Raw genomic sequence first — 22,885 nt, 5'->3', positions numbered from 1 at the left:
CTTAACCGACTAAGCCACCCAGGCACCCCTCTTCCTTCCTTCCTTCCTTCCTTCCTTCCTTCCTTCCTTCCTTCCTTCCTCCCTCCCTCCCTCCCTTCCTTCCTTGTCATTCACTATTTTTAATCTTATAGTTTCATCATCTGTAAAATGAGAATAACTGTAACTATCTTGGGGGTTGTTGTGAGTGAGACTCAAATGAGATACTTAGTAAATACTCAGTAAATCTTTCATCACACATTACATTATTTTACACTCTTCCTCAAAAGATCTGTTTTTCTGTCTTTTCCATGTACAGCGGTGTTTTTCTAGCATAGAGAGTATGGTGTTGGGAGGAGTAGATGAGCCGGTTGGGGTGGTGACGGCACAGAGACCGTGCACCTTCGAGACTGATTGTGACTTGAGCACAAGGCTACTTCCTGACTTCAGTTTCCATAAAAGTCAGGAGAAAATAAAGAATAAAATTTGGGTTGGGGCGCCTGGATGGCTCAGTCAGTTAAGCGTCTGACTTCTGCTCAGGTCATGATCTCTGTCTGTGAGTTCGAGTCCCACGTCGGGCTCTATGCTGACAGTTCAGAGCCTGGAGCCCGCCTTGGATTTTGTGTCTCCCTCTGTCTCTGCCCCTCCCCTGCTCACGTTGTCTCTCTCTCAAAAATAAATAAACAGTAAACAAAAAAATTTTTTAAAAATAGGATTTGGGGTAGAAAAGAAAAGCAGTTCCTGCAATTGTGACGAGATGCTGGGCTACCAGTGCTGAAATCCAGGCACCTTCCTAAGACTGTGGCTTAATCTCAGAGCGTGAGGTCATGGAAATAGAAAGTGCGCGCTGAGTAGATAGCCTTTCCTATTGTGCTTTGTGGCTGTGCAGTCAAATTATGGCCTGTTGTGGACATTCTGGCTTTAATATCCTGATTACATTAGGACTCCTGGAGTCCCATTCAGTCTCTGTGAGTTCCCATCCCATGTGTATTCAGTGTGTTTGTGTACATTTCCTGTCCCACACTGTTACATCTGGCAAACAGCTGCTGTCCTCTACGTGGTGATGGGTGTCCATCAGTGATAAGGATGAGGTTGAAGGGGGACCTTGCAAATGCCGGAGCAGGACAGACTCTAGGGAAGGGTAAGCAGCCAGAATGACAGATAGGACACTTCATGTTCAGCTACCTTCTGACAGAGCTGAAGTTCGGTCCTGGACTCTTCACATAACAACATATGAATGTGAACGTAATTAATGCCACTGAACTGTACCCTTAAAAATGGTTAAAATGCTGATTTCATGTTATATTTGACCATGGTTTAAAAAAATTAACGTAATGTACCAAAAACCATTTTATGCTTGAAGTGAGTGGATTGCATATTATTTGAATTATATCTCAAAAAAGCTGTTTAAAAATATAAAGTTGTTTTAACCCTCATTATCAGTACAAAAATACTTTTGCTTAAATTACTGTCTCAAAAGTTACTGAATGTTTTAATGGTAGCAAAGAATTTGAATTTCCTTCAGTACTTTTTAAACCTTATTTTGAGAACATTTCAAACTTACAGAGAAGTTGAAAGAATTATACAGTGAACGCACACCTAGAACTCATTGCCTTGATTTATGCATTTTATATATTCACACTCTTTATTCCCAGTGTCAGAAATGATGTGCTTTGACATATTTTGTTTTGCTTTTTGTTTATTTATTTATTTTTTTTCAAATTCAATGTGCCAATTACTTCATGGGCCCTTTCAGTTTGAAAATTCACGTCTCTTCTATCTTCTGTTCTGAGAACTTATTTCTTTGATAGTTTTGTTTCTTCTATATTCTGTGTTTTCTTTTTCAGGAACCTGTTAGGTGGATGTTGGACCTCCTGGATTTTCTCATCTTTTTTGTTCTATGTTTTATCTCTGCCCTTTTTGTTCACTAGATTGGAATATGTTGCCTTTTTCTTTCAATCCTGCTTTAAAAGAATTAAGCTATATTTTTAATGTTCAAGAGTTCTTTCCTGTTCTTTGATAGATCATTTTAAATAAAAATAGCAATTTATTCTTATTTCGTGAAAGAAAAATTCTCTTCCTGAGGATATAATTTGTTGATGTTGTTTTAATATCCTTCTGCTTTTCTATTGTCTCTGTTTCCTCTGAGTTCCTGCCTTTTTATTTGTTCATTTGGTTTCTGTCATTATGCTGAAAATGTTCTTGAAATGGCTGTGACTCTAGGATCTGTTCATAATTACCAGGGAAGCACAGAAAACCTGATCAGAAGGAAGCTGTGTATGTGTGAGGGCAAGCCTACTTCCCGGAGGGCAGTGAGATGGTATAGGGCAGTGAGATGGTGCAGGGCGGCGAGATGGTGCAGGGCGGCGAGAGGGTGCAGGGCGGTGAGAGGGTGGAGGGCGGTGAGAGGGTGGAGAGCAGGTGGGCTACATGGCTGCCGGCATTTGGGGAGCTGGAGGGCAAGAAGGCTGTAGGGCTCATCATTCAGAATATAGACTTGCACCTGCATTTTCCTCTTAGCTGTGTCCACATTTCCATACCTAGAGCTTCAGTTCCCCAGAGAATATACCCCCCTCCTCCTGCAGGCGTGGGCAAGAAGAGGAGTTTTCTGGCTGACTGGCCGGCTGGGTGAAGGGAAGGTTTGTGGATCTGGGTCTTCTTTTGCTCCTTACACATATTTTTAACCAGTCTTCCTGTTTTCAATGCTGCCCCTCCTCTTACCCAACAAGGTTCCTGCTGAACTTCGTTCTGAGCCTTTGAGGGGGCTCTACAGTTTGGACTTGTTTGCCTTTGATGGCCCTCCCTCTGTGTAGGTACTTAGCTTCCGCTCTCATTCTCCTGCCCTGTTACCACTTCTCCACCCTTCCAGTCTTCCAGAAGCCTGTCCGTACTGCTCATCAGCCATTGTGTCTTCCCTCATTCCACCGTCATTGTCCATTTATATTTTAGATCTACTGTCACTTCAGTGGACTTGAGGAGAGCATGGAGATCATGCATGTGTTGAATCTGCTGTGTTTACCTAGAAATCTCTTCTCAGCTACAGAAATTCTCTGCTCCCTTTTCAGTGGCATCAGAGCTAAAGTCAATTAAAGAGAGTCCATACAGAAGCTCTTGGCTGGTCATGGTAAAAGCCACCAAATCTCCCATGTTCTAGCTCATTGACAGCAATGGGGAAGAGATCAGCCCCATTGTTACCAGACCCTTCGCTGACTCATGGTCACCTGTTCTCTTGCAGAAGTGGGGCAGTGTGAGCAACCCGCTCTTCCTCCCCCTGATTCCACCACAGTCCCAAGGTTTTACCGCCATCGTCCTCACCTACGACCGAGTGGAGAGCCTCTTCCGAGTCATCACTGAAGTGTCCAAGGTGCCCAGTCTGTCCAAGCTGCTCGTCGTCTGGAATAATCAGAATAAAAATCCCCCGGAAGGTAAAAAGAGAGGGCAGGTGGTGGGTTCAGGAGAGGCCTGGTTTGGGTGTCAGCGCGCTTCTCAGCAGAGTCACTTTGGGATGGCCCAATTATTTGCCTCCTTAGGCTTCTGTGATGTTTCCTGCTTTGTCGACAGCAGTGCCGTATCTGAGGCAGCGTGACCCCAGTTTAGTCAGTCACCTCATTCTCGTCCTGGGGTGGCCCGACTGCTGTGCTCACAGGGCCTGTGTGGCAGCCACAGGGCTTGAGAGCTTAGGAATCAGTGGGATCAAAGGCCAGCAGCCTTTGGAAAACAGATCTCAGCTTCCCTTAGCCATCTCAGCCGATTTGTTTACATGAGAACTCAGTTTAAAAGGCATTAGTTTTCTCCTTCCTTATCTCAGCTCTGATACTGTGCTTTCCTTTAAAAAAAGAAAAAAAAAGGATGGCCTCACTTCCAACTGGACAAGTCAGCAGAGCCTGGCCTCTCCAGGCTTCGAAGCAGTTCCTTAAAGTGAGCATGCACCACAGTCCCTGTCGGCTCCTCCCTAATCGCTTTGTCCCTTGCCTTGGCCACCGTGTAAGCTGCCGGCTGGTGCTGGCAGCTAGGGTTGAGGACTTTCTGATTAATTGGATTTCTTTTTCATTCAGGAGTCATAGAGTACGTTCCACCTGCATTTAGTTTCTCATTCAGTCTGTCTATTACTGATCCTAATCCCAGGGACTTCAAAGCTCCTGCCCTTTATAGCCTATTAAAGCCAGGAAGTTTCTGATGGATTAGAGCAAGGAATGAGTTTGAAGTTTGTAATGTGCACCACCATCGCCGATAAGGTCTAGTTTATTGCCTGACAGTAGTATCTGCGCTTTTTATGGCTATTCTCTTTTAATTGGTAATGCTGAAGTCAGGATAGTCAACCCTGGAAACTCCCCCCAGTACATCTGTAGTTTAGGCTGGAAGAAGACTTTCTGTCTGTTTGGCAAATCGGTATTTACCCCAAGAAGATGCTTTAGTGCCCTCCTGAGACATTTACGAAGTTTTCCTTAGCGGGATTTTTGTTCTCTGAGAGAATCCCACACTTTTTCTCTAGATTTAGGGAGCTGTGGTTTAAGTAAACAAAATGTCTACTTTAAATGACGGTCCTATTTTATGCCCCAAAGAACACTGCTTTTTCTTATTAACTATATCTCTTTATGCCACATTCATTTTCCTCCCAACAACCAGTTTTCTGGATTTTTGTTTGTTTCATTTGTTTGACTCTCAAGAAAGGGGCAGAAGGGAAAGGAAGGAGCCAGGGAGGAAGACGAACTGGCAGGAAGGAAGGGAAAGGCGAGGTGAACAGGAGCTGAGCAGCGAGGGATGCCCAGAGGGCCTCGCCGGGTGCCTCCCCCAGAGGGAGGTGAGTGGGCCGGTACTGCTCGCCTCTTGGGTCTGGCGCTCAGAGAGGGTGCAGCCTGAGGAGGAAGGTGCCGGTCCCTCCTCGGATCTGGGATAGCCACTCCGTGGGGCCACGTTCACACTGCCATGTTCGATCCCGCGCACCCAGGCTGCCAGCTTTCTGAGGGAGCCCCCATCCACCCAGATGGTGCAGGTGCGGATCCAGAGCTGAATGTGGAAGAGACTTCTTCCTTAGAAACCTCAGTTAGCCACTTGGGCTTCAGGTGAATGATTTACTGTGTATTTGAGTCGCTTCTTTTGGCCAAGCGTCCTTGCAGACCGTGAGAAGGGAGGAATCGTTTCTGCCCTCCTGGGCAAAGCCCTCACACTGGTTTCATGGGAGGCAGCAGCACAAGCCTAGAGGTTTTGGAGCTGGGTGTTCAGTTGTAATTTTTGGTAGACCCTGCTAAAATGTGGTTAATTTTATGACTGGGAGCTTCGTTTATTTTTGAAATATTTTGGCTCTAGGGACGAGAGCGAGCCCTCAACTGACGAGGCCCCAAATTTGACACGTTTAGAGACCAAACCAGTTTTTTTTTTTCCCCTCGCAGTGGTTTTTAGGTCTGCACTCAGGCTCTGGCGATGTGGCTGCTTGGGGAGAGCATGAACTATGTTTAATCTTCTGTGGGGTGTTTGTTCAGTCGGTAAATGGGGCTGTCAGCTCTGGTCCTCATGCCAGCAAAGCCATCCGAGTCTGCGTGATGGCATTAGTCACATATAGATTTTTTGTAAAGGAGGTCCAAGGCTTTGAAATATTAGAGGCAAAAGTGATGTTTTTCACTTTCTCTACATTTACTAAAATAAATATTGTGGTGAACATGTCTGCTGCTGGGAGGGTTAATGTAGGCAGAAATCCACCCCACCCCCACCCCCACCCCCTCCTCTTTTTTTCACTCTCCAACACAACCAAATACTTTTTGCTTTTTGGTTACATTTCAGTCTAAATTGCTGGGTTTGAAGTTTAAGTAAATACTTAGACTAGGCAATAGAAATTTCCAGCGAGCTTTCGTCACATTGGTTTTGAGCTTGGTCAGAAAAAAAAGGCAAGCCACTGCCTTCCTCCTCCCCAACTCTTCAGTTTCCAAACTTGATGGATATAGAGGTCGTTTGGCTTGGCCCCTGGCCTCCGTGTGAAGGAAGCTATTACACTGTACACTTCAGGTAGGTGTAACTCAGCCTGCTGTTTTAGCTGGTTTCAGTGTTCAATTTGAATTGACCTCAGGAGCCCCCTGGCTTCACATTGCCACCTTCATAGTTGTTAGCAGGCAGGCTGGGCTGAGTGAGCTGGGATGGTCGACCCAGAAGAGACAACAGAGAAGTAGAAGTAACAGCCAGCCACCTTGCATTTGAGCTGAATTCTGGGACGGTGGGGAATTAAGGTCATGCATGGGGACTGGCTGGACACCCGGCAGCCCAAGCATTCCTGAAGTGCGCTCCAGGTTTGTGTGGAGATAATCTGACCACTTGCTTTATGGATGTGTGGCTGTGTCTGTGACAGTGCTGGCCAGGATGGGTGTGGGGTCACCTCCAGTCAACCTGAGCAGCTTACGGTACCTCTGCCAAGCTAGAGGAAAAGTTCTCTTCGCTCACGTCTTTCTTGGCATCTAACATGGAGAAAACCATTAATCAGTACACATTAAAAAAAAAAACCCTCAACACAAGGAGCTCTTTTTCTCCTTAGAGCCAGACTAAAACTCCTCACTGTGAAGTTATCAGGTCACCTGGCTCAGCTGTTTGTTTTTCATAAATTCAGCAATGCGCTTGGAAAACCCTTGTTTTTCAGACTACTTTGTGTGGTAAAAGGTGGCACTTTTATTTTGCCAGCTGCAGATTCACAGGATGGGACATAAGGTACACTCATGATTTTGAGTTCATTTAGAATTTCATTTAGAATTTACGAGGAGTACAGAGAAAGAGACCCCATTTGGACTCAGCAACAGAATTAGAGCCTGAAGATCTCTGGCTGTGCTGCTGTGTCCTTCTGCATCCTAAGCGCACGCGCGCGCGCACACACACACACACACACATCCTCCCCCAACCTTGTGTGTGTACCTCTTCAGATTGTCAGGGGAGATGTGAAGTTTGTAAGACTTTACAAGAACCCGTTTATAAAGATGAAAATGATACAATGTTTTTATAGCCATGTATTATATACCTTTTAAATCCCAGGAATAGGAACTGTGCCCAGTGCTTTACACATACTATCTCTAGTCCTTGTGACATACCTGCTAGGAAGCTGTTCTTATTCCCATTTTATAAAAATGAAGCTCAGATTAGTTGTGTAATTTGCCCGAATCACAAAACTGCAAATGGCAGAGCAAGAAATCAACACAGGTCTCTGGATGCGGAGCTCACGCCCTTTGCACAAAGCCCCACTGAATCTATGTGGATTGGTGTTTAGTAGTGGGAAAATCATCATGCTTTGGTCCTGATTTGGGATTATGTGGAAGAACTAGGTCCTTGTCAGGGACTCAGAAGAGAGAGAAAAGTAAATCTGTTCTTTTGAAAATACTAATGGAAAGCGGAAAAAAGTTCTTTTTTTCTCACCCATATTTTTCCTTCCTACCTTGAGCTTTTGTCCTAATCTTTTAAACCATCAAAATCCTATGTCAGAATTATCTACTTTAAAGGCAGGGGAATAATTGATATTCCCAACTTTTGATGGTGCCCTCCACAGAAGGAAAGCTAAAGCCTGGGCGAATGGTAGTTCCTTTTCTCAGAGGCCTGTTTTACTTGAAAATGTGAAAAAACAAAACTAGGAATCCTATTCAGAGGCCTGTCCATGGTAATGATGGTGCATAGACAGCTGACTTGAGGCGGAGACTGCTTTCACCCTGGCTGACTTTTGGCTACCGAGGCCTGACTCAGAACAGGGAATGGTAATCACATTTCCGTCTTCACCCCATATCATCCTCCTTGGGCCTTCATCAGTTCCTAAAACTTACCCATCAAAGACTTTATGGTGGGGGGCAAGTTAGTTCTCTATGGATATTGTCTCAAAGTAATTCTTTGGCTATATAGGTGCTGAATGTGGAAAGCTGTCTGGGTTGAACATGCTGTACACATTTACCAAGTGCAAGTCCAAATCCCAGCCAGGGTAGAGGAAAGTTCATACTTACCCAGGAAGCTAGCCTATTGTCTGTATACACTGCAGAAAGAGGAGCTGTTTATTTCTTTGTGAGAGTAACACGGCAAAGGTTCTGTGTTCGTCTGTTTCCTCTGTGTGTTCCGTTGTCTCCGTTCTACAGGATTCATAATGGCAGGTAGCCTATTCATTTAAAAGTGTATATGGAGGTGCCTGTGTGGCTCAGTGGGTTAAGCGCCCAACTCCTGATTTCAGCTCAGGTCATGATCTCACAGTTTGTGAGTTCCAGCCCCACATGGGGCTCTGCGCTGACCATGTGGAGCCTACTTGGAATTCTCCCTCTCTCTCTGCCCCTACCCGGCTCGCACTCTTTCGGTCTCTCTCTAAAAAATAAATGAAANAACTTCTTACTTGACACATCCCCAAAGGCAAGGGAATCAAGAGCAAAAATAAACTACTGGGGCCTCATCAAGATTAAAAGCTGCTGCACGGCAAAGGAAACAATCCATAAAACTAATAGGCATTCCGAACAGAATGGGAAAAGATAGTTGCAAATGACTAAAAATATCAGTTAAAGGGCTAGCATACAAAATCTATAAGGAACTCACCAAACTCCACACCCGAAAAACAAATAATCCAGTGAAGAAATGGGCAGAAGATATGAACAGACACTTCTCCAAAAAGGACATCCAGATGGCCAACAGACACATGAAACGATGCTCAGTATCTCTCCTCGTCAGGGAAATACAAATCAAAACCACACTGAGATACCACCTCATGCTGGTCAGAGTGGCTAAAATGAGCAAATCCGAGAACTCTAGATGCTGGCGAGGATGTGGAGAAATGGGCGCCCTCCTACAGTGTTGGTGGGAATGTAAGCTGGTACAGCCCCTCTGGAAAACAGTGTGGAGGTTCCTCAAAAAATTAACCATAGAACCCTCCTATGACCCAGCAATAGCACTGCTAGGAATTTACCCAAAGGATACAGGAGTGCTGATGCATAGGGGCACATGGACCCCAATGTTCATAGCAGCACTCTCAACAATAGCCAAAACATGGAAAGAGCCTAAGTGTCCATCAACTGACAAATGGGTCAAGAAGATGTGGTTTATCTATACAATGGAATACTACATGGCAATGAGAAAGAATGAAATCTGGCCATGTGTAGCAATGTGATGGAACTAGAGGGTGTTATGCTGAGTGAAATAAGTCAGGCAGAGAAGGACAGATACCATATGTTTGCACGTATAGGGGGATTAGGAAGAACTTAATGGAACACCATGGGGGAGGAGAAGGGGAAAATAGTTGGGGAGAGGGAGGGAGGCAAACCATGAGAGACTCTTGAATGCTGAGAACAAACTGAGGGCTGATGGGGGTGGGGGGGGAGGGGAAGGGAGGTGATGGGCATGGAGGAGGCCACTTGTGGGGATGAGCACTGGGTGTTATATGGAAACAAACTTGACAATAAACTATTTTAAAAAATAACTAAACTTAAAAACATTAATAAAAGTGGACATGGAAGGTACAAGCTGGGTGATGCCACTGGATTTCCAGAGTCATATACCAGGACTAACATATGTCACTTTGCCACCCCTAAGGTTCAGAAGAAGTCCTTTGATTCTGTAAATACACAAATGTTCAAAGGAAGGCGCAGCTGACATTTACTGGATATCTGCCATGTGCCAGGCGCTGTGCTGCTAAGTGCCTTCGTGCTCATTCTCACAGTCCCTGATGGGAAGATAGTGTTATGTTCTTCATAGTTGAAGAAGCAGGTTGAACGCGATTGGCTTGTTCAGGAACACGTGGCTAGTAAGGAGTACACCTGGGAATTGAAACTCTTCCCAAAGACTCTTCTTTTTTTCTTTTCCCTTCCCTTCCCTTCCCTTCCCTTCCCTTCCCTTCCCTTCCCTTCCCTTCCCTTCCCTTCCCTTCCCTTCCCTTCCCTTCCCTTCCCTTCCCTTCCCTTCCCTTCCCTTCCCTTCCCTTCCCTTCCCTTCCCTTCCCTTCCCTCTCCTTTCTCTTTTCCTTTCTCTTTTCTTTTCTTTTTTCTCTTCTTTTCTTTTCGAGAGAAAGCATGTGCAAGTGGCAGCGGCACATAGAAAGAGAGAGAGAGAGAGAGAGAGAGAGAATCCCAAGCAGTCTCCAGGTGAACACAGGGTTCAATCCCATGACCCTGGCTGGGATCACGACCTGAGCCAAAATCAAGAGTTAGATGCTCAACTGACTGAGCCTCCCAGGTGTCCCCCAGAAACTGTTCTTTCTATGATATATCACTGCCTTATGCAATCCTAGACCTTAGAACATCTTATTTGGTTTCTCATATGATGTCAAGTAGAAATATGACCTAAGTCAGTACATTTCAGGTAAAAGGGCACATTGGATTGCTGAAGGCGTTTCATTTTATCTAAAACCGTTTCTGCCATCAGAGGATTCTTACCTATTTTGAGCCCAATCCGTTTCCCTGCGACTTTCACACAGCTACTGGTCATGGTTCTAACTTTAGAGGCCAAGGAGAACAAGTGCCCTTTCTGAGACCCCTCCTGATAGCCTAATGTGTCAGTCAAGGCCTAGGTAGGAAACAGAACCACACAGTAACCTGAACAGGAAAAGTTTAATATAAAGAATTATTAACTAGTAGCAGGTGACTGGTGACTAAGAAGTAAAAACTGTAAAGACAACAGGGACCCCTTCCCCAGGTGACTGTGACATTCACACCCGGTTGGCGAGCATGTGACCATAGCCCACCACATAGAGAAGTGTGCGGGGGTGCACAGGCCCAGTCTGTAGTGATAAGGAACCCACCGCTCCCTTTGGTACCTGCAGAATTCAATAGGAAGCTACCCAGGGTATGTTCTTGAACTTGCTAAGAAACTGTTGAGAGCTTCAGTGAGCTTCCCTGGAACCACCCATGGGGGGCCCTGAGCTGAGTTGCTCTCGGGGGGTCTCTGCAGAACCTCTCGGGAAGCTGCCCCTTGGAGGTGCCACCTACACTTGCTGGGGAGAAGTGCCGCCGCCTATCTGCCTTCTGGCCAAGAACCAAAGGAGCAAAAGTTAAAGAGACACACCGAGACCCAGAAGAAAGGCCCCCTTCCCTCCCAAGTGTCCCTCCAGCAGCCTCTACGGACAAAGCCTAACATCAAGCCAGTTGGCAAAAGGGAAATGTGTACGGGATCTAGTTCTAGTATGAGAAACAGGGCGATGAAGGGTGACATTGGGGCTAGGGGCAATACACAGACAGCTGGCACAGTTGGTTTCTTTAAACATTCCCTAGAAATCCTGGATTCACGTGCCTGCACTGTCCTTGTCACTGCCCAAACTGTTTTCCAGTTTGTTGGAACTTTCCCCATGTTATGATACCCAAATCTAAACACAAAAGCTCGCAAAGTGTGGTCCAGGGACCCCTGGACCTCCAGGAGAGTCTTGCAGGGGGTCTGGGAGGCTGAATTTGTCTTCATAATAATAGTAAGTCACCTAAGTCACCTCCCTTTCCCATGCTTAATTCTTTCAGTAAGTGACAGAGGGGTTTTGCAGAGGCTGTGTAACATGGGATAACATCCCTCTAATGGCTAGTGGAATGTGTGCTTGTGTGTTCTTGTGTTTTAAATTTCCCCAGTTTTAATCTCTCAAATAAATAAAGTGTGTGTGTGTGTGTGTGTGTGTGTGTATGTGTGTGTGTGTGTGTAACCCCATATAAAGAAAGCTTCTTTGGGGTTCTTAACGATATATCTATTTATTTATAATATAACTTATTGTCAAGTTAGCTAACATATAGTGTATACGGTGTGCTCTGGGCTTCAGGAGTGGATTCCCCTGATACATCGCTTACATACAACACCCAGTGCTCATCCCAACATGTGCCCTCCTCAGTGCCCGTCACCCATTTCCACCCTCCCCCGACCCGCACCCCAGGATTCTCAACAATTTTTAAGAGGCTGTAGGAATCCTGACACCAAAAAATTTGAGAACCGGTGGTCTAGTAGGTAGGGCTATAACCTCTTGTATTTTAGATGTTACGAGTCACGTTTTATAAGGATTTCGACAGTAGATTTATGCCAAGGTTTTATGTATCTGGAAGAGGGAGTGGGATGCAAACAAGAATAAGGATAACTGCTGGAGAAAACATTGAACTTCATTGTTTTGTCCCAGATCTAGACAAGCATGAGGCGTTCAAGCTGCAATAGATGGTCCACATTCTATTTGGTTTTTGATGCGAAACAGACTTAGATTCAGTCACAGGCCTTCTCATTTATTAGCTCTGTAACTCCTGCCAAATCACTTAATCTCGGCGAGCCTTGCGACTACTGCTACTACTTTGTAAATAATTTCTGCTCCATGGGGTTGTCAGGAGGATTGGATGATGTTGCATCTACAAAGTGTGTGGCATATACTAGTTGCTTAATAAAGGTGCCCCCGTCCGATCCCTGCTTTTTCTTAGAAGGAAATGAGGAGTTGCCTGACACCCTGTAGGTGATGCAGGACTCAGGTCTTCAGTCTCTCCAGTCCTATGCCCATCCACGTATTCCACAGGCATTTATTCTGTGCTTCTGCACCAAGAATGAAACTGTAATTAGCTACTGTTATGGATTAAAAGGCAGTGGCCCATAGGATCGTTTCTTTAGAGTTTAGTTCAGTCTTTTCCCAAACATGCTTCTTTTGGAGTTGACCACTTTTTAGGCTCTGTGCTTATTTAAGGCCGAATGCCTTCCTTAATTACAGGACCTTCACTTGCACAGGCTTCTTCCAGGCCGCCGGTAGCGTTCTAACAACGTGTGACATGGATACCCTATAAAATATACCTCAGTGAGGCCCTCACCGTACTTCTCTTTAGCATGGTGACTTGGGAGTGGCCACAGGCATCTGGAGCTTCAAGACCCACGCAGGCTAGATCTTTCCACAATTACGCAATGGAGTCTGTGGAAGCAGTGTGATACCTAGCTTTCCTGTTGTCGTTTGACAAACGTTGTGTGAAGAACAGACTACCCTCTGTAAAGAACCCCCAGGTCTGTGGACAAGAGTGCTGTTCCAAAGACATACTAATTTCATGCTGTGCTAAATGCACCATTTTAAAATAAGGAACCCGTGGTTCAATTGCTTCAGTCATTTCAGAGCAGACTGGGAAAAAACGTAAGGCCAGTCATGGATTGGTGTTTCTTCAGTATACTAGAAAATCCCACATAATTGGATCTAGAAATTTGATATTTACTCTGTAAATTGGTCATGATGAGAAAGCAAACCTAGTGAATCAGAGCGAAGGGGCGGTTGAGGGGATGAAGTGCTAAGTTAAGAAGCCTACGTCGTTCAGTGAGACTGTTTTGAGGGGTGGATTTTAGCAGCACTGATCTCTGTTTGCGGCTGCACCGCGGAGGCTGGCACATCAGGGCCAACACCTGGAGTGCGTGCTTGTATCTGCTGGCAGAGCAGAGGCACGCTTTGAGCTGGGGTGTACCGGAGGTATTTGGGGGAGCTGGAGGACTTCCGGTATTCAACCCTGGGCCCGAGAATGAGACAGAGCGGCCTCGATGCCTCCTCGTGTTGTTGTGATCTGGGGCAAGTCTCTGCTTTTCTGTCTCTCAGTTGTGAGTGGAAGCCGTTTGTGCATTCTGGTTAAGAGAGCACTGAGGATGAGGGGGGTGCGGGCCTGGAGAGGACAGAGCACTTACATATTGTCTAACGGGGCATCTATCAGTGCTCCCCCTTGGACAACTGTACGTGTGGATTGAGTGGGAGCTGTGGAAGTTCCGTGGCATTTGTGATGCAGTGCTTTTTCCACTGTCTTCCTCACAGAGGTTAGAAGAGTAATACGTGCCTTGTTTTCTTTCCCCCCAGACTCTCTCTGGCCCAAAATCCGGGTTCCACTAAAAGTTGTGAGGACTGCTGAAAACAAATTGAGTAACCGTTTCTTCCCTTATGACGAAATCGAGACGGAGGCTGTCCTGGCTATTGATGACGATATCATCATGCTGACCTCCGATGAGCTGCAGTTCGGTTATGAGGTAAGGAGGTTTCAGACGGTCTGTCTACACGGTGAATATTTCTTTCCTAACGTTGCTTATTTTTCCTAACGAAGAGTATTAGATTTCATGCTCTAAAGTCATAGTTTCTATACCCTAGGAGAGAGTATGTAAGAGCGTGGGTTATGAAGCTGTTCTTCCAGACTCTGGGGAAACCCTATTCTAGAATGACAGCTTTGCCCTCCACTAGTTTTGGGAACTCCCAGGGAGAGTCCCAGGAGATATTTTCAAAAGAGCATCTATAGCATTTAACGAGCACTTAATTGATGTCTCCTTGAATAGCACTTCCCCTGACTCAGCAGCTGGGCGCGGCAACAATAAAAACGCCAGTGAGCCAAGACACTGGGACACTGACAAACAGAAAGCAGACCCTGTTGATGGCTTTCTCTCTGAGGTTTAAGTGCAGGGGTTGGCTGCCTGTCTTTAGGGAGAAGCATGCTCTATCACCGTCCATTCAGTGCAGCTGATGGATTAGGCTGGGTTCAAGGGTTAAGTATGGAGACCAGTAAAGGTCTCCCCAGGGGAAAGTGCCGGAGCCGAGGCCTGGTGAAAAGCAATCGAAATTGATGAGCTCTGTCAGGGAGGATGTGCGTGAGATGCAGGACGGTGGCAGGCAGAGGCCTGCCGTGCGGGGGTGTGACGGCCACATCGGGCCGAAGCGAAACAGAGTGTATGTCAGTTAGCCATGGCGATGCAGGGCAAGTGGTGCACTCTGTCCCCTCTGCCCGTCCTGCCTGTCCTGCCCATTAGAGTTGACTCGGGGTTTGCTGAAGTTGAGGTTCTATTATATGAAGCCATGTTTGGTACTCAGATTCTAGTAAATGAATATATATTACGTAATCTATATTTATTATAGAAGTTTATTTTTCTAACCCTGAAGCTAAAAGTGGAATTGAAGAGGAAGAAATAAGAATCTGCCTAACCGTCACCACCACCAAAAATTAAAAGCTCAAGTTTTGTGTGTGTGTGTGTTTTTTTTAAAGTATATGTAGCTCCATTTGAGTGTAAAAGAAATTGTGAACTAGGCTGTTGTGCGACACACTCAGTATAGTTATTGGCCAGTGAAAGGTGTGAGACTGGCTAATAAAACATCATCTTTTTGGGTTTATTCTCATTCACAGAGATGCCTTTTACATGATCACATCTAGGATATTAGATGATTTTTAGCACACTCTCATTCCCATTTTTTTAAAAAAGCAAGTTACCTACTTGTTTCTCTAGCCAACTCATGGCAAAAAAGACCAGGTTTTTTTTCCCAATGTTTTCTCTCTTTGTTGCATATAGTGGCTTCAGACTATATTCCTGTGGGTTTTTTGTGGTAAAGGGAGGTGGATAAAAAGGAACATTTAGAATGATATAGCCAAGATGGACAGAATGTTTCCTCTTCAATATTTTCAGCTGGGCTAAATGAACTCTAGTGAAGAAAGGTAGACTTGGGGCACCTGGGCGACTCAGTCGGTTGAGCGCCCTACTCTTGATTTTGGCTCAGGTCGTGATCTCACGTTCGTGGAGTGGACCGTGCTTTAGAGTCTCTCTTTCCCTTTCCCCATCCCACACTCATGTTCTCTCTCTAAAAAAAGAAAGAAAGGTAGACTAAATGTATTCCTTTTGATCTGGAGTTGAAACCTTAAGATCTCATGTATATTGAAGCCTGGGATTTCTTTCAACCTTGAGTTTGTTTCAAGCCTCTTCCGCTCTTTCCTATGATGACCTGTGTTGGATTCCACATCACCTTGAAGGAAATACCTGCCTATCGGAGGAGTGGCAGGCAGGAAAACGCCTCCTCTACATTAATCTGAATCTTCTCTAGATGCCGTAGAAGGTGAACTTTCATAACTACCCTCTGTATTCCAGTGAATGATCTGGGTGTTCTTACATTACTTATGATCTTTTCCCAAACCTGTAAGACAGTTACTGCTTTTCGCATTCTTTACTAAGACTAAGAAAGTTAGATAACTCATCTACAGTCACACAGCTAATGAGTGGAAGAGTTGGAATTTAAGTTTGTCCACACTATGCTATCTTCCAGGGTTTTTACCCTGTTAGAGACTGTGGGTTCACGAAAGTAGTACAAAGAGCCATGAACATATCACTGTCTCTCCCAGAGTTATCTTGATGCTAAGGCAAACAAACAGGTTTCTCAGGCACCCCTACCATTGGTGCTTTAGGGTGACTTTGTAAAAGTTGTTTCTCTCATCGTAATTAATATAATGGACAAAGTTAGGATAGCTCTGGGCCCGAATTCCTGATCTTTCACTGACCAGTTAATGACCATGGACAAGTTACTTAATCTCTCTGGATGTTATTTAATTCCTATCTAAAGTGGTAGTATGAGTATTTGCTTCCTTAGGTTATTGTGTACATAGAAAATTCCGTAGTGTCTACCACATGGAAGGAAGATGCTTAGGGACTGCTCCCACTGTGTGGTGGGCAGCACGCTCCGCACTTACAGGACACCATGTTGGCGGCTCCTGCAGTTCTTCCTATCATCCCACTCATGATGCGCTGTGGTTCATGGAAAAGGTTGTTGTTTCCATTCTTCTGGGGACATTTCTGCTCTAGAGAGGGTACCTACTTTTGTGTTGAGTCAAAATACAGAAGATGATGGGGCTCCTGAATCCTGTTTTTTATGCCAAAGCCCAGGATTACTTCATGAAGGAATTGGGAGCAAGCCTGACTGATTAAATGAATAAATAAATCCGTTAACAAAAATTTGTGTCCTAGGGGAGTTACGTTGGAACCCAGAGCTACTTTCTTGTGCTTAGCGCAGTGCGTTTGGATTATATCTATCTTGTTAATTGCTACTCATCCTTCAGCACTCAGCTCAATTGTTGCTATCTCAGAGAAGCTTTCAGGGAGGTTAGGTTCAGAGCGCTCTACTTCTTTGTAAACAAATAATTAATTGTGAAGTATATTGTTTAATGTCTGCTTTTCTTCTAGAATGTAGGCCCCACAAGGGCAGGAACCATGGCTGTCTTGTTCATTGATATTTCTCTCTGTCTGACCCAGTTTGTTCCATTCACTGGTTACTCAGTAGTATTTGATGAATAAACAAACCTTTATCACCAGCATGCAGGGGAGAGTTATGGAACAAGGTACTGTGGACTGCGCGTCTGTCCACCGTGATCCACAGTCTGGACCCAGCTATTTTGGAAAACCGTTTGGAGTTTCAAATACTAAGCATATGCTTACCATGTGACCACTCCCCCCCGCCCCCATTCTTCATATAGAGATTTACCCTAGATAAGTAGGAGCACATGTAGAAACAAATACTTGTACACCAGTATTCATAGCAGTTTTTGTTTCTAATAGCTGTAAACTGAAAGAAAAACATGGAACGTCAATCTAATTTGAATGAATAATCATGGTATATCCATTCGATAGAATACCACTTAGTAATAAATGTGAATGAGCAATGGAGACATACAACACCATGGATGTATTTAATAATAATTATGCTGACGGAATGCAGCAAGATGAAAAAGAACATATATTATGATTACATTGACATAGAATTCTAAAAAATGCAAACTAATTTGTAGTGATTGAAAGATCAGTGGTTGCCACACTTAGGAGTGGGGAGAGTCAAGCTGTGAAGGGTGAGAGGCAGAATAACAAAGGGGCAAACAAGCTTTTAGGGGTTATGGATATGTTCATCATCTTAACTGGGATGATGATTTCACTGGTGTTTATAGATGTATACTTACCAAATTACACATATCAAGTTCTGCACTTCAAATAGATTTGGTTTATTGTATGTCAAATCTTATTTCCAAAAAGCTGTAAAAAATTATATTCATGCAAAACATAAAAAAATGCTTGAAAAATTGAAGTTAATGTGTGCCAGACATGTTCAATGAAAACTACAAAATGTTCTTGAGAGAAATTGAAGTACAACTGCATATATGGAAAAATGTACCATATGTATACATCCAAAGGTGTAAGTTCTCCCCAAATTGTTCTGTGGATTCAAAGCAACCCCAGTCAAAATCCCAAAAAGCTTTTTTCGTTTTTCTCTTTTTTTTTTAATTGAAATTGACAAGGTTGTTCTAAAATTGAAATGGAAATATAGTAGACCAGAAACAGCCAAATCAATTTTGGGAAGCAGAACAAAGTTTCAGGACTACCTCATTTTAAGAATTATTATAAAGCTACAGTAATAAAGACACTGTGGTATTGTTGGCAACTTAGACATCTACATCAATGAAACATAATAAATGAGTCCAGAAGTAGAGCACACATGTACATCAGTTAATTTTCGACAAAGGACCCAAGTCTGTTCAATAGAGATAGGAGAGTCTTTTCACTAAATGGTCCTAGAATAATGTGATATCCTTATGTCAAAGAAAAAAAAAACATGACCCTCATCTCATGCTGTATATAAAAATTTAACTATTGGCCATCTGGATGTCCTCTTTGGAGAAGTGTCTGTTCATATCTTCTGCCCATTTCTTCACTGGATTATTTGTTTTTTGGGTGTGGAGTTTGATGAGTTCCTTATAGATTTTGGATACTAGCCCTTTATCTGATATGTCATTTGCAACTATCTTTTCCCATTCTGTTGGTTGCCTATTAGTTTTATGGACTGTTTCCTTTGCCCTGCAGAAGCTTTTTATCTTGTAAGGTCCCAGTAGTTCATTTTTGCTCTTGATTCCCTTGCCTTTGGGGATGTGTCAAGTAAGAAATTGCTGCAGTTGAGGTCAAGGAGGTATCTTCCTGCTTTCTCTTCTAGAGTTTTGATGGTTTCCTGTCTCACATTCAGGTCCTTTATCCATTTTGAGTTTGTTTTGGTATATGGTGTGAGAAAATGATCTAGTTTCATCCTAATGCATGTTGCTGTCCAGTTCTCCCAGCACCATCTGTTAAAGAGGCTGTCTTTTTTCCATTGGATACTCTTTCCCGCTTTGTCAAAGATTAGTTGACCATACATTTGTGGGTCCAGTTCTGAGTTCTCTATTGTATTCCATTGGTCTATGTGTCTGTTTTTGTGCCAATACCATACTGTCTTGATGATGACAGCTTTGTAGTAGAGGCTAAAGTCTGGGATGGTGATGCCTCCCATTTTGGTTTTCTTCTTCAATATTACTTTGGCTATTCGGGGTCTTTTGTGGTTCCATTCAAATTTTAGGATAGTTTGTTCTCGTTTTGAGAAGAATGCTGGTGCAATTTTGATTGGGATTGTATTGAAATGTGTAGATTGCTTAGGGTAGTAATGATNATCATATGGTTTTTGTCTATTCTTTTGTTAATGTGGTGTATCACATTGATTGATTTGTGAATATTGTATCAGCCCAGTAATGCTGGAATGAATCCCACTTGGTCATGGTGGGTATTTCTTTATATGTGCTGTTGAATTCGATTTGCAAGTATCTTGTTGAGGGTTTTTGCATCCGTATTCATCAAGGATATTGGCCTGTAGTTCTCTTTTTTTGCTGGGTCTCTGTCTGGCGTGGGAATCAAAGTGATGCTGGCTTCGTAAAATGAGTCTGCAAGTTTTCCTTTGATTTCTATTTTTTGGAATAGCTTGAGAAGAATGGGTATTAATTCTGTTTTAAATGTCTGGTAGAATTCTCCAGGGAAGCCATCTGGCCCAGGGCTCTTATTTGTTGGGAGATTTTTGATAACTGATTTGATTTCCTCACCAACAGACACATGAAACAATGCTCAGCATCCCTCATCATTAGGGAAATGCAAATCAAAACCACACTGAGATACCACATCATTCTTGTCAGAGTGGCTAAAATGACCAAATCAGAGGACTCTGGATGCTGGCGAGGATGTAGAGAAATGGGCACCCTCCTACATAGTTGGTGGGAATGTAAACTGGTGCAATCCCTCTGGAAAACAGTGTGGAGGTTCCTCAAAAAATTAACAGTAGAACTCCCCTATGATCCAGCTGTAGCACTGCTAGGAATTTACCCAAGGGATACAGGAGTGCTGATGCATAGGGGCACATGTACCCCAGTGTTCATAGCAGCACTCTCAACAGCAGCCAAAACATGGAAAGAACCTAAGTGTCCATCAACTGATGAATGGGTCAAGAAGATGTGGTGTATTTATACAATGGAATACTACATCGCAATGAGAAAGAATGAAATCTGCCCATTTGTTGCAACATGGATGGAACTAGAGGGTGTTTTGCTGAGTGAAATAAGTCAGGCAGAGAAGGACAGATACCATATGTTTGCACATATAGGTGGATTAGGAGGAAGCTAACAGAGGACCATGAGGGAGAAGAAGGGGAAAAATAGTTGGGGAGAGGGAGGGAGGCAAACCACGAGAGACTCTTGAATGCTGAGAACAAACTGAGGGCTGATGGGGGGGAGGGGAATGGGGGTGATAGGCATGGAGGAGGGCATTTGTGGGGATGAGCACTGGGTGTTATATGTAAACCAACTTGGCAATAGACTATTTAAGAAAAAAAATTTAATCATCAATGTAAGAACTAAAATTACAGAACTTCTTAAAGCAGAAGAGAAAATCGTAGTGTATCTAAGCTAAGCAGTTCTTCTTAAATAGAGAACAAGTAGCATGACTTATAAAAGAAACCAAATGGATAGGTTGGACTTCCTCAAAATTACAACACTTGGTAAGTTACTTCTAAGAAAATAAAAAGGAAAGTCCTATATTGGTAAAAATATTTTCAAAACATGTATGTGGTAAAGAACTTGTATCCAAAATATATAAAGAGCTTTCACAACTCAAGAAGACAAAGAAGTCAGTTAAAAAAAAAAAAGGGCAAAAGATCAGGGCAGTTACTTCACAAAGAAAGATATGTAGATGTAAAGTAACATATGAAAAAATCCTCCACATCATAGTCATTAGAGCAACTCTAAACTAAAAGCACAGTGAGTTACCACTACATACTCACTAGAATGACTTAAAAAAAAATTAAAAGACCGAGAATGCTGTGTGTTGATAAGTCCATGGAGCAACTAGAACTGTCACATGTTATTGGTAAATATGCAAGCAAGTACAACTAATTTGGAAAACAGTTTAGCAGGTTCTCATGAAGTTAAACGTACACTTTTCATATGATGCAGCTTCCAAAAGAAATAAACACATATGTCTTTACACAAAGACTTGCACTCGATGTTTATAGCCTTATTCATAAGATCCCAAACTGTAGATATCAGCTGGCAAATGGAGGAATATGTTGTGGAATATCTATGTACTGGAATCCTCCTCAGCAAGAAAAAGAAATGAACTACTGACGTATGTAGCAACATGGAAAAGTCCCAATCATTATGCGAAGTGAACAAAGCCAGATGCCAAAGAGCACTTCCTATATGTGTTGTCCACGTATGTGACGTTCTAGAGTAGAAAAACATATATTACCAGGGGTAGTGGATGGGATTGATGAGAAAAGAACAATAAGGAACTTTTCAGACAATAGAAATGTTCTGTACTTCGATTGTGATGGTGGTTTTATGACTATATACACTTGTCAAACACACTTAAAATTGGTGATTTTATAATAAGTAAAGTATATTTCAAAGCTGAAAAAAATTTCTAAGATGCAACGAAAGTGGTTCTTAGAGGAAATTTATAACATTAAGTGCTAGTATTAGGACAGAAGAAAGGTCTAAAAGCAACACCTCAAGTTTGTTCCAACTTTAATGACTTTGAAAAAGAAGAGTAAATTAAACCCAAAGCAAGTAGAAGGAAAGAGTAGAATACATGCTAGTGATGAAGTAGAAAACAAACCAACAGAGAAAATTTACAGATACAGAAATAGACCTTTTGAAAAAATTAACAAAATTGACAGACCCCTAGCCAGAACACTCAAAAAAAAAAAAAAAAAGAACAGGAATTATCATTGTCAGAAATGAAAAGGAATTAAAGAAGGATTGATATTAAGGATCCTATAGACATTAAAAGAATACTAAGAGAATATTATTAAAATATATATGAAAGTAAGAAATCTTTGGAATATGCATATACTTCTCTATTAAAAAACTGAAGTTGTTATCAAAATCTTCCTACAAAGAAAACTCCAGGCCCAGATGGTTTTACTGGTGATTTCTTGAGAATAAAGTTGTTGGAAAGAAAATTAGAAAGTAAAGAATAAAGAAAATTAGAGATAATCTAGCTTGCTCACTTATGGGTAAGGCTCATTTATAAGCTATATATGAAGCCCTTAAGTGGCTTGCCCAGTGTCACTCAGTAATTGGCACTAATAGGTCTTAAACTCATTTTAGTGGTATTTTCACCATACCATGTCACCTGTAAAGATTTCATTATATAACTGGGCTTAGAGAGAAAACCAATTACAGTATGTAATTATAATGATGATTATATAGCTGTTCTTATTTTTGGCTGTGTACTATTCAGACCAATTTATTGAAATCTCCCTGTGTTGAAGATAAAAACACCTGAACATTTTCTTTGTTATCCTGATATTCACAAACAAGAATCCATATCAGCCAGGAAAACAGAATCCATACTAGTTGTTTCAATAGAATGGATTTAATATGAAAATTTCTAATACAGGGTATTAGAGAGCTTGAGAGAGCAAAAGGGAACCCTGAAAGTATGAAGAGATGGTAACTCCAGGACACGAGAAACAAAGGAAAGGAGGGAAGTGGTTGGTTCATTAGAACCCACATACTGGAAGGAGAGCCCTCCCCTTCCCCAGTGCTGGGCCTTAGACCTTTGCAAAGGGCCACTGGCTGGCTTTTGCTCGTAGTTCAGAGAGCAAAGAAGTAGCATCCCAGCCAGAGAGTGCAGGGAAGATTAAGGAAAGGAGGAAGGTGAAAAAGGGATTCTCTAAATCTGTGTGTGAAGTCCTGGGGGCACTTTCACAGCTTCCTTCAAAGCAGCCCATGCATGGAACTAATTAGAATCAACACAAGAAAAGCTTTAAAATAATGAACAGTGGTTTAGAATACCAACCAGGTTTCAAGAATTAGCGTCAACACCCAAGTTGGGCAGACCAGAGGAGCACTATCAAGTCTTTGAAAACTGAATTGTT

At 43.0% G+C, this 22,885-nt stretch overlaps 1 protein-coding gene across 1 annotated transcript in view; it reads left to right on the top strand.

The window, feature by feature from the left end:
- Positions 1-22,885, top strand: part of EXT2 (exostosin glycosyltransferase 2) — a 134,170-nt gene that overhangs the window by 83,239 nt on the left and 28,046 nt on the right. The window contains exons 9-10 of the mRNA XM_077767460.1: positions 3,212-3,401; positions 13,727-13,893. Of these exons, the coding sequence (XP_077623586.1) occupies positions 3,212-3,401; positions 13,727-13,893 (357 nt within the window). The remainder of the gene's footprint in view (positions 1-3,211; positions 3,402-13,726; positions 13,894-22,885) is intronic.

The sequence above is a fragment of the Crocuta crocuta genome, unplaced genomic scaffold (genome assembly GCF_008692635.1).
Source record: "Crocuta crocuta isolate KB4526 unplaced genomic scaffold, BGI_CrCroc_1.0 scaffold330, whole genome shotgun sequence".
In the NCBI taxonomy this organism is placed as follows: domain Eukaryota; kingdom Metazoa; phylum Chordata; class Mammalia; order Carnivora; family Hyaenidae; genus Crocuta; species Crocuta crocuta.
This window is presented reverse-complemented; position numbering and strand designations above follow the sequence as displayed.